At 39.6% G+C, this 12397-nt stretch overlaps 1 protein-coding gene across 5 annotated transcripts in view; it reads right to left on the bottom strand.

Annotated features, from left to right (window-relative positions):
• Nucleotides 1-351: 351 nt before the first annotated feature.
• dnajc6 (DnaJ (Hsp40) homolog, subfamily C, member 6) overlaps nucleotides 352-12397 on the bottom strand; it is a 45507-nt gene continuing 33461 nt past the window's right edge. For 3 of the 5 annotated variants that reach the window (XM_077533537.1, XM_077533538.1, XM_077533534.1), the window contains 7 exons: nucleotides 11859-12002; nucleotides 11089-11190; nucleotides 10807-10944; nucleotides 10397-10726; nucleotides 9583-9731; nucleotides 9011-9187; nucleotides 352-2403 (listed from right to left, as the gene is read on the bottom strand). In XM_077533537.1, the coding sequence (XP_077389663.1) occupies nucleotides 2302-2403; nucleotides 9011-9187; nucleotides 9583-9731; nucleotides 10397-10726; nucleotides 10807-10944; nucleotides 11089-11190; nucleotides 11859-12002 (1142 nt within the window). In that variant the 3' untranslated portion in view covers nucleotides 352-2301. Of the gene's footprint in view, nucleotides 2404-6988; nucleotides 7081-9010; nucleotides 9188-9582; nucleotides 9732-10396; nucleotides 10727-10806; nucleotides 10945-11088; nucleotides 11191-11858; nucleotides 12003-12397 lie in introns of all 5 variants that reach the window. The other 2 variants (XM_077533535.1, XM_077533536.1) reach the window with 2 other exon arrangements.

The raw sequence follows: 12397 nt of genomic DNA, 5'->3' as shown, positions 1-12397 counted from the left end.
TTTTTGCTCCTCTATGTTTACTGTTTGTGAGCATTCTTGAATTTTCTTTGAATGTGAAACTTGCGCCCCGTGCTGTCAGACATGGGTACTACACACGCACAATTGGAATGACAGGCCTCACAAGCTTCTCTGCTTCTTTTGAAACTGTCCAGCGTACAGCAGGCCTGTTGAGTGGCTGCTGGCTGGACTGGCCATCTGGCATACAGGGCGGATGCCGGGTGGGGTGGTCAGGTCCAGCGAGGGGCCAATTTTTATTTTTATTTTTTCTGCCAGTCCAGCTATAGCTGCAGTCTTCCACTTTCTTCAGTTTACTAATAATGTGATATATCATATGTGACCGTAAAATACAAATTAAAGGGAACACTTCAATAGCATTTTACTCAGTTTAGTAATACGTTAACAGCAGACAGGCAAACACATAACATACAATAGTCCAAATCACTTCCATACATTTGACAATTTAAACAACGCACATCCATTGAGTACAACATAGATGTTATAGTTTTTTGCCAACTTGTAAGACTGTAGATGGAGAATTCAGTCGGCGAGGGAGCTTATGAGTTATTTCACATGTTGCTCGTCCGTGGAAGTCGACCACATACAGTACAAATCCCGTCCGTGTCTGCACTTCTTTTCCAGTGTGTCTGTTGTTGAGTGTCCACCAAACTTGATAGGATTCAAACCATTTTGGATCCCAGATATCAATTAAAGCATCTTTTCCTTTGAGCATTTTTCATTCACTATACAAAATACAGATGAGCGAGTCCTGAAAACAAAAGATTTCAACAGGATTCAAATAATTTTGAACTGACATTAGGCATCAAATTACCTCACTGCATGTACAGTCAACGTCCCTAAAATATGTCCCACAATCAGACATTAGAACCAGATGTAGTGTTGTCGATAAATGCTGTACATAACTTTAATTTGATATGACGTGATGCTATTCCTGACAAACTGCATGAGCATTATTAAAACAAATAAAAGTGTCAGTGCTCTGATAAATTGTCATACAAAAGTAAACTCATGGCATCAACCAATACATTTCATTAAGTTGTTACAGTAGCAGCCGACTTACGGATATATTAAAACAAGCAAACCATTACCATCATTAATACATTAGAATTTCATTTTAGAACTTAACCATGGCAAAATAAACAAAATATTGCATTATCACCAGTTTGGGGGGGGGGGGGGGGGGGTATGAGTTGGGGGCGGGCGGTTGTGGATGATTTAAACAAACAGTGTTTGGATTTCTGTACTGTACAACCCACAAAAAGTTGAGAGTATTGTCTGACCATTCACTGCTTGTTTGACACTGTGGATCAGACAAATCGTCACTGCTATGTGAAAAACACTTATGTCCATTTTTGTCCTTTTTTTTTTTTTTTTTTCCTCTGCATGATTTTTTGGGTGAAACTGAATGCAGTCATCCCAAAAACGTAAAATTTTGGGGGGGACGGAGAAGTGTTTTTCGCCTAGCGGCGATGATATGCAAGTTTTTCAATAAATACCACAATTTGTTTAAACCATTCAAATGAAGGAGCCCTGGTAAACCACAAAGATGATAACAAAATGCTCAAGATAAATAAATAATCACATTCCTTCAAAGCTACACAGATTTATGCTTGTGCTTTAACCAAACCACCTCGATAGCTACCATTGAAAATTAGCTAATTACCCAATTAGCTCTTGTGTGAGTGGCAATGCATGAGGAACCAAAATGCTTCATGTTTCCAACTTTACATGTGCTAATCCTAAATTACAGCCACGGAAAGCACAAGGCAGCTACTTCAACTGTCAAGAATGGTATCAGCATGTTTTAGGTGGAGTAATAGAATCTTTATTGATGCCTTTTAGTGTAATATTGTATTGTTTATTTCAAACAATTACACTTGTTGTCAATAGTAACATTGTCAGCCTGTGAATGGGAACACTTTGACTTGCATTGTCCATTCACTGATGTGTTTTTCTCTTATCTAATGTTCTAGTTTGATCTACTCAAGTCAAATGTAACCCAGATAACATCTTCATTGTGTCTGCGATGATTGCTGAGATAGTTCAGAACTAAGGGCACCCAACAATGGGAGGTAATATTGCACAAAGGATATACAGTAAGAGGCTATACAGTACTGCCCTTATGAGGAGACAGATAGTCTGGGTTCTGTAGTTAAAAGACCATCTCTTAAAACTGTCAAGTGGGAACCCAACATGTCTGTATGAATGCAAATATTGACCAGAGCGGTGAAACGTGTCAGGATCTTCTCTTGACTTGTTTGACTGCGCTCGAATTTTTTGTTTTTAGTAGAGAGGTTTTTGTCCTTGACTTTCAAATTCAGACCAGGCATCATTTAGTTCCATGAAAATCATCTTGGCATATTGTTCATAGGGTTGTCCTGTTGCCTGCGAGGAGAAATGACAGACATAAATCAAATTTTCTCAACTGTACAAGTGGCAAATGTGCTTGTGTTGATCCAAATGTGAATCGTTTAGCAAGTGTCAGCATTCCACTTAACACTGTTTTGGAATCAATTACAATTGACTTTGAGTAAAACATAATTTTCAATCAACCATCAATCCCAGTTTACTTCGGGTAAAGGATATATATCACAATCTGATTACCAGACATTCACAGTTCACATATAGACAAATCACTCTCATGTGCACTAAACCATATATTATTATTCAAAGCTGGGAAAACCCTCATCACATCAGCTCCTCATTGACATGTGAAGCCTCAAAAATACACGAACAGAGAAGGATCGTCTGTACTAACTCAGATCAACCGACGTAAATCTGCCACAGTCGGTTTTCAGTAAAGGTGGCCATCCATCAATAATGGGCCAATGTAACAATGGTTTTGCACAGCAATTGTATTTATTATTATTTTTAAATAAAGATCTTCAACGGGATAGTAGAATCCCTATCTGAATATTAAATTTACAAACAAGTGCATATTGCGGAATCTGTTTAAGAAATTCTCAGTTTAGTTTTAAAAGTGTTTAAATAATTTAGTTTATACTATCAATTATATTCTATACATAAGGAACCGAATAAACTAAAGCCCTTTTACCCAACTATGTACGAGTTATAGGGGACCGAAAGCAATAAAATAATCTTGTGACAAAAGAGAATTAGATTCTTGGTAGGTTGGTGGCCAAAGCATGGCATCCTCCTCAAGAGTATAATTCAGTGGTGAGTGGACATCCTAGAGTGAGAAATGAGCCACAAAGAAGTGTGAATAAAAAAGTATAACCATCCAAAGAAATTTTCCAGCAACATTCATATATAAAATTTCCCCATAAACCAACACGGGTAAAAATGTTGCATACGTAGCAGTAAATAAGTGTCGGTATAGAAATGCAAATTTGCATTGGACACATTTTGACCTAAGATATAAATGACAAAAGGGGGCCCAATACAAAACCCTTCAGCACCCCCTTATGGACAATAACAAATTCAGAGTACATACCATCATAATTAATGCTCTGGAACCTATTGTTGCGGTCATTTGAAAAGCAGGCAAACTGTGTGGTCTGAAAATTTGCACAATCGACTGTAAACAACATGCATGTATTACATTCATGCAGGACTAAGTTTAGTCTTAGTTTTAGTCCTGTTTCAATCACGCTTGTTAGTTATTAATCATACTTAGTGAACCTCGTCCCATTTTTATTTAGTCTATTTTTAGTCGACTATAAATCTACCATTTTAGTCTTTATTTTAGTCCAAGAAACATAATTTTATTCATCTAGTTTCTGTCAACAAAAGGGTGAACGTTTTAGTTGAGTTTTAGTCAGGCCAATCATTTTTACCCCTGTATGTATTTGTTGAAATGTTGAATGTTTTGGATATAAAATTATTTCACATCAAATTTTCTCTCATCTTTTTGATGAAAAACAACTTGTCACACAATTACACGGCTGCTATGGCGCCATGCTACGAGCTAGTAAGTTGGCCAGCATTAGTTAGCGGTCAGATTAAAATTTTTGTTGGAAAGTTATAGCCGTTGGATTCATATTACATTATAACTATAATCTTTTTATTTTTATTTATTTATTTATTTTTGTATTTATTTTTTTAACATTTCACTGTGAATCCACCTCCTGTCTGTCCCATCCCGTGTTTGTGTGTGTTGCACTCACTAGCTGCAGATTTGAAAGCGGGTGTGTCACATGACAGATTAATAGAGACAAGATTTTACAAAATTGTTTCATTTTTGTTCATGAGCTAAAATGTCCAGACATTTTATTCGTTTTTATTGAGTGAAGTACATTTTCGTCTCGTCTTCATTAGTCGATGAAAATGCGTATTGATTTATTCTCGGTTTTTGTTTATTAAGTCTAGTTTTAGTCCGGTGAAAAATGTGTTGACGAAATTATTTTTGTTTAGTTTTCGTTGATGAAATTAACACTATTATGCAGTGCTTATCAATGTGCTTTCTAGAGGCTCTTTTTACATCATGCTTACTGGTGAGAAATGCAGGGCTGCACTTTTGCACTTTACTCCGAGTCAGCCAGAGAAACAGTGTCAACAGACGCAGCCTGTTGTCAGTTCACACATACTTGTACATGAAGTGCCAAATAGGAAAAAAAAAAAGTGGTGTCCTGCAAACAACAGTGACACGAGATTGCGCAAGAGGTGGAGGAAAAAGCAGGTTAGCTGCTCAACTAGACTCTCTTTTAATTGTGTCTGAATAACCTTTTTTGATCAAGACGAGCTTAACACCTTGAATTGATTGAATAGTGATTGATTCATGAGACATGTGACATGCTGATACGAGAGCATAAAGACAAGGGAGGAGACTCCACAGATGATCTTGGGCTTATCTAGTCCCTGTTGAGTATTTCTGTTCCTCATTCATTTTTAAAGTGGTCTTAAATCTACAGACATCTGCATGAGAGGACCACTTCATTTAATTTTCTTTCTATCCTTGATGCCAATCACAAAGATGCTTTTTCTGGTTGTGGTCCTAGTGGAGTCTGTCCTAAGTGCGCCACAGATAACGAAGTCGCCGGATGCAGGTGGAGACGACATCAATGTTTTCCTGACGATGGCGTTGCAAGTGGCCCAACACCTCCAGCCTAATTCCAGCTGTTACGTGTGTGCTTTTATGCCTTACACAGCTGGAGAGGGCTTGCCCCTGATGGCCCTGCCTGCCTCCGACTGCGACACTTGCCACCTGCTGCACATCCCCTTTTCTCAGTCCTACTCCCACCCCGAGTGCCCCCGCCTGTCAAAATTGAGACCCCTCAAATGTTCGGGACCACGCGGAAACTGCAACAGGTGCATGAAAACGCCCAAAGCTGTTCCCGTACAGCTCACTCCTCGGAAGTTTTCTTGGTGTCTGGAAAACGATGGGACAGCACCTGTGGGAGAATCCGACTGCCTTCATACATTTAAATGGGACCCGAGTCATCCCGATAGCGAGTTCCAGGCAGTGAAATCAAGACCCCAGCGGTGCCTGGAGATGGCAGGCCCGGTTCGGCTCAACGCGCTCGCTCGGCGCACTGCCATCTGCTCCGTATCGTCTCCAGTCGGAATGTACTGGGTGTGTGGGAACACGGCTTACCCGTATCTTCCAGTGGATTACAAAGGACGCTGCGGATTGGCGTATGTCATCCCGGCTATGAGAGTGACTCCATCTTTGCCCAAGAATCCTTATCGTCACACACACAAACGTGCCGTTTCTGATTTATTCTCGACACACCATCAGTCTCCATTCAAGAACGCAATTGCTTCTCTTCTTCCTTTTTATGGAGTAATGTCGGCTTTAGATCAAATCGCCGATTTGTCGCATGCAATAGAAGTGATTGCAAATGAAAGCGGCCGGGCTCTTCCGCTCATGTCAAGTGAACTCGCTTCTGTCAGACTGCTTGCGTTACAAAACCGAGCAGCTTTGGATTTTCTCTTAGCAGCCCGAGGGGGAACTTGTTCTGTCATAGGATCTGAATGTTGTACCTTTGTGTCTGACTATAATGTTACTATTGGTGATATAATTGATCACCTTCATGACACAACCAATTTTGTTCATCAGGACAATAGTTCTTTATTTGACTGGTTGAAGCCCACCTTTGGATCCTTGACACAGCACATTATTGAGGGGGTGATCATTTTTCTGGTTATTAGTTTCATATTTTATCTCATTGTATCATGTATCAGAAAATTCCTGTGCAGCATCAAATAAAATACGATGACTTGATTTAATGGATTACATACAGTTTTGTTGGCTAACATTGTTGGGACACAGGCACTATGGGGACTTAAAAACTTTGAAATGGAGATGGCATGTCTCACAATAAGGCAGTTGAACCATGTGATTTCACACAGCCAATCAGAGAAAAAAACAATGTTAACAATGATTAATTGTTATAATGCTTTATAATGAAAGGGCATATATTATACTGGTACTGTACAGGACTGTCTCAGAAAATTAGAATATTGTGATAAAGTCCATTATTTTCTGTAATGCAATGAATTAAGCAAAAATGCCATACATTCTAGATTCATTACAAATCAACTGAAATATTGCAAGCATTCGATAACTTTGCATCTTAATAGTCACGGCCTGAAAACATCTATATAATAAAATTCAGTTATACATTTAGCGCCACCTAGTGGTGACAATAAATGTCATATTTTACGTTTTTAGCTACTGTGCCTAGCTCGTTGAAGGGATCCAGTTGAAAATTGGTCAGAAAAGCCTTAAGAAGTTGATCATGCCCCCCACCGAATATTGTAACTTTTCGCCAAATGGCGTGGCCGTTACGGTGCCGCAAAGTCTGAAGATTTTTCGTGACAATAAAAGTTGCTTTAACTTGACCCAGATGATCCTATGTCCTCAAAATTTCACACATTTGATGAGAGTCCAGCCCTTAAGACATCTATGAACTTATATTTCATCTTACTTATAGCGCCACCTAGTGGCAATTTTTTTTCTTACGAATTTTCTTCAACATTTCTCTCCAAACACGTTAACTGGACCTACCTCATATTTGCTCAGAAGAGGGTTTCGGCCTTCATGATGTCACAACACGAAGTTTGTGAGTTTTCGCGAAACGCTGTGGGCGTGGCGAAGCACTGTTCGCCAAGAAAACAACAGCGATTTTGAGGGTCTAAACATGCACAGAAACTCATGAAACTTGGCACACACATCTGGCCTGGTAAAATGAGTAATATTTTATCATGTATTGTGCTATTTTTACAAAAATGACTCAATAGCGCCCCCTAGAAATTTTTAACGAAGCAGCCCCGGTTGTACGTTTAAACAAGATCTTTGGAAATTTTTAGGTGTATGAGGGAGCCCAAGACCTACAAAAAAAAGTCTCTTGGACCTATATGCTAAAATGAACAGGAAATGAGCTACGAATTTTTGAATGTCCCATTTTTTACGATTTTAGCACATTTACAGGGGGCATACTTTTGCCCACTTGTCCTACACATTTCATCCGACTGACTTCAGACTTGACCTGGGCTATGTCAAGACCTGAGCCAACGACAGGGAGAAAAATCTTGACTTTTCAAAATACTATATGATGAGGGCGGGGCATCAAAATTTGTGTTTCGCAATGAAAAAGGATATGCTTAATAACTCCCCGGTACATGCTCCAAAAAATCCCAAACTTGACATGTATATTTATAGTCAAGTCCTGAAGCTATCTCTATGACAACATTCAGTTATATATGCAGCGCCACCTAGCCCTTGAGGCATGAAAAAAAAAATACCCGACTTGCGGTATTTCTACAAAAAAAAATGTAAACTCATTCTAAGTGTGATAACTAAGTCATTTATGAATATTCTTTTACTTTCCACCACTCAAAATGTTCACTGGCATCAGACCTAACCAAACATACATATTTTTGTTAATTAGTTTTATGTATTTTTGATAGCCTCTATGGACATTAAAAGCAATATCGTGACTGAAGGATATGCTTAATAACTTCCAGGTACATGCTACAAAAAATCCCATACTTGAAATGTATATTTATAGTCAAGTCCTGAAGGTATCTCTATGTCAAAATTCAGTTATAAATACAGCGCCACCTAGTCCTTGAGGCATAAAAAAAAATGCCTCACTTACGGTATTTTTATAAAAATTGTAAACTCATTGTAAGTGTGATAACTAAGTCATTTATGAATATTCTTTTACTTTCCACCACTCAATATGTTCACGGGCATCAGACCGATCCAAACATATGTACTTTTTTTTTATCGCCTCTATGGACAATAAAAGCAACATTGTGCAATGAGTACGAGCGATGATGTGTGTATATATACTTTTACGAAAAATACCAATCAGGGCAACTCATTGCCTAAAAATAAAAAAAGACGCTGATTTTTGCAGATCTTAACAATCACCAAAACCCATTGAGCTTGACGCACTCATCACACCTGGCAAAAAAAATAAAAAATCCACATGTAATGGTTTATCATGCCATTTTCAAAGAAATTATGCTTCCAATGTGCCAGTACCCCAACGTGCAAGTACCCCAACGTGGCCCGGGCTGCGAGGGCCCTTTATAGCTGCTCGCAGCTCTAGTTATTTATGTATTTAATTTTTTTTAAATATTTTGCATTATATATATTATATTCACATTTTTTTAAATTATTCATTATATTTATATCTAGTATATAAAAAATTTCATCCAACTGAGGGTGGTATGGTAAATTTTATGCAAATTGTATTTGTGAACAGTGAATGTGGAAATGTTAATTAAGACAGTAACAGTTTGGATATTGTCTTGACCCTTACGTTATGTTCAATTGACCTGTTTGGAAAATCTAGGTGTGGAAATGGATTAAACCTGTTGACCTCCGTTTTTTGTTGTTGTTTTTTTTTTTCTGCCATTTTCGGTTTTCAATATTAAAAACATTGCATTGTGTTATGTGATATTGGAACGAGTCAAAGTGACACATGAACATTGTTAAGAAACAAACACAACACGAGGATCAATAACATTCCTTTCCTCTTCCCTTAATGAGATATGACTACTGCCTGATTTGTCTCACCTTATCAGGGTGGACGACGAGGACTGCTTTGCGATAGACCTTTTTGACCTGTTCAGGAGTCACCAGGTCAGCCATTCCAACGGGCTTCCAACGTGTTTCTCCTTCCCACAACACTGTATGCATCGTGGAGAGGAGGGCCCGGATGTTCCGCTCCTTCCCCTCAATCCATTCGAGAATCTGAAAAACAAACAGGGAAATGTGTCATTAGCAAGTCAGGAACAGGTTTGAAACAACTGATTGGTGCATTTCCATTTTCAATACTGCTTGTTTTATTTTACGTATTTTATTTAACCAGGTAAAAATGTTTGAGAACTAATTCTCATGAACAAAGGTAAGTGGCTTTGCAACGTTTTGCAGCATTGAATAAAGCGTCCAAAAAAGCAACACTTGCTACGCAGTGGAAATACCCGAATGGCTTTATTGTGTTTTTATCCCTTTGGCAGCAGTTGTGTTGTTGTATGTTTGTAAACATACTTTGTTATCAATAAATATTTCTATCAATTAAAACAAAAAACAAACAAACAAACTGATGTATAGGCTAAGCAGGCCTCCAAATTGTGAAAAGCTGCTACCTTTATTTTCTCTGGGTCCATCTCTTTGGCCATTTCCTCTTTCCTCATTTCTGCTATAGTCCTGGGTCCTTTCTTTTCTTTGGCCCCTGCAAAGCCTTGACCAGACAGCAGGTCATCAAAGTTGGCATTGGAAGCCTTTGGCTTCGAGCCTGAGAAGAAAGGATGAAAGCAAACAGAAAAACATTACAGGGTAGATTCATTATTCACTCATTCACTCCCAGCCATTTGACTTCACCCCAGGCTGTTTTACTGATTTTGCAAGGCCCACAGAATATTGTGTTCTATTGCTATAAAAATCATGGAACCTACCAAAAGAAATATTAGTGTCTCTTCTTTCATCAGGAAAAAAAGTATATTTCTATCTGTTTCCGTTTTGCAGCAATTAGCATTAGAATATAGCTAAGTTTCATCATTACTCACAAATCTGCTTAGAACTGTGAGAAAAAGGCCTGTTTTCATCATGGTCCTGGTTGATCTACTATACTCTGATGCCACCTGCTGGCCATTTTTGTAATAACTACCATTGCTTCAACCATTCTCTTCAGTTCAAAGGCTGCATCAAAGACGTCTGTATGCTCTAGCATTAAAAAAAAACAACAACAACATAAAAAAACATATAAATACATCTTTGGGACACGTAATACATTTAACCTAGAACGTATTTATACGTTTTTGGGAGCAAATGAGTTAACAGTATTTTAGAATGTATTCATGGGGGCTACATGAGGTAACTTATTGTAGATTAAAATCATACTGTATGTCCAGGTCTATTTTCTTCTAAAAAGAAAGCAAAGTAACCAAGTTTGATTCTCACCCATTCCCATCTGTGCTTTGCCCGCAGCACTGGGTGATCCACCCCCAGCAGAGAAACTAACATTATAGTTGGGTCGGTTCTGCGGTGAAGTGTGAGGCATGGACGTATGGCTTGGACTCGGCTTTGGTTGCGGAGCGGGTCCTTGTCCTTGCGGCTGCCAGCCTGCTGTGCCAGTGTTAGACTGCCATGATTGGAAACCAGCTCCTGAGTGGGGCTGCCATCCTCCCGCATGCTGGGGAGATGGAGGAGGCCGAGATGGTGAGCCCATGGAAGGAAAGGAAGGGGTTGTTCCTGTTGGTGTGGTGGGCTTGCTGGAAAATCCAGAACCTCCTGGAAGACAGGGTTGAATTCACGGCACAAAATTGTAGAGGACTAGAAACGGCAATGAGGATAATTGAGAATGAATTTACCTCCAAGGGTTCCCCCAAGGTTACCTATATCAGCAAAAGGGTCCAGGGTGTTTGGCTTGCTTTGATGGGTGGGTGTACTATGAACCGAACCTGTCGGGCTTGTAGTGGCTGATTGACTGCCCATTACTAAACCACCTCCTGCAAAAACAAGCAAATATTCACATATTAATTTCTTGTCTTTCCGACTAAAGATGTCTCACTTGCTCATCACTGGCTTTTTAATCTATCGAGAGAGGGAAATAGTTGTGGGTTCCACTCAATAGTCGATACAGTGAGGTGTACCTGTGCTTGTGGTGGCTGTTCTGTTCCATTCCCAGCCTCCCATGATGTTTTGCTGCTGAATGTTGACGGTTGGCGTAGCAGGTTGGACGGGGGAATTTCGTCCTAAGAACAGTAATTAGTAAACAACCCTCATTAGGTTTGCGGATGAGATTGAGCCTTATCACACCTGACTTCCGTCGAGAGGAGGGATACACTCTGGACTGGTCACCAACCAATCACAGGCTAGCTAGACATTGGTACTTATGGCAAATTTTGAGTTTTCAATTAACTTCTGTATTGCTTATTTTTGGAATATGGGCGCAATCCCGAGTACCTGGAGAACTCCACACGGGAAAGATGAAGCCGAGTTCAAACCCTGAATAAGGTTGACATGCTAACCACCAAAATTACTAACACCCGGTCTAAACTACCCCAGCATAGATTTACGCCGCCTGCAACGCCGGATTTGCAATGGTCACGAAAATAGAACCCCTCGGAGTGTGAATGTTTTTTGACTATATTTGCCTCGCAATCAACTGGTGACCAGTGCAGTGTTATTTCAGGTGTGAATTATTTTTGTTACGTTACCATTTATTAACTTCAAAAAAGTAATGACTCACTGCAGTTGTTTTTTGTTATTGTTGTACTTTACCAGTGAATGCTCAAAGACAATGACCATGCAATGTCATGAGTTAAAGCAAAATGGTTGTCTTACAGTATAATCTATCATGCTGTACATCTCGACAACAGATGGTGTCAGTGTGCAGCACAGCAGCAGAGACATTCCTCACCAAAGCTTGTGGGCTGCAGGGTGGGGGATGGAGAGCGAGCGGCATGCACGAAGGAATGTGGCTGCCCCATGTTACCTGGTCTGAGGAATGCACCCATCATCTCCTGAGGCTTCGGCATGGGACCAGCTCCAAAGGGGTCAAACACTGCGGATCCCATAAAAATGTGAAGAGAATTGGATGTTATTAAGAGGTCATGGGAACAAGATCCTCAAAGCTGTATTACTGACTCTGATTGGGAAAAGGTTTTAAAGACTAATCCTCCATGTGTGCAAGACATTGCCTCACAATTTAAAGTGATGCACAGAGCACATCTTAGTGAATCAAAATTGGCAAGGACATACCCTCAACTTTATCCCAATTGTGAAAGATGTTAATCGGCTGAAGCCACCTTGATACATATGTACTGGCTCTGTCCCACGATACAGCACTTTTGGGGAGGGATCTGTGAGGCAATCTCCTGCATATTCGGCATAAGGATGACACTTAATCCACTTTTATTTTTGTTTGGGGTTGACACTGAAAGCTTGGCATTACCTGCA

Source organism: Festucalex cinctus, chromosome 10, assembly GCF_051991245.1.
Source record: "Festucalex cinctus isolate MCC-2025b chromosome 10, RoL_Fcin_1.0, whole genome shotgun sequence".
In the NCBI taxonomy this organism is placed as follows: Eukaryota; Metazoa; Chordata; class Actinopteri; order Syngnathiformes; family Syngnathidae; genus Festucalex; species Festucalex cinctus.
The sequence above is the reverse complement of the archived record's forward strand: the minus strand, read 5'-3'. Positions and strand labels throughout refer to the sequence as shown.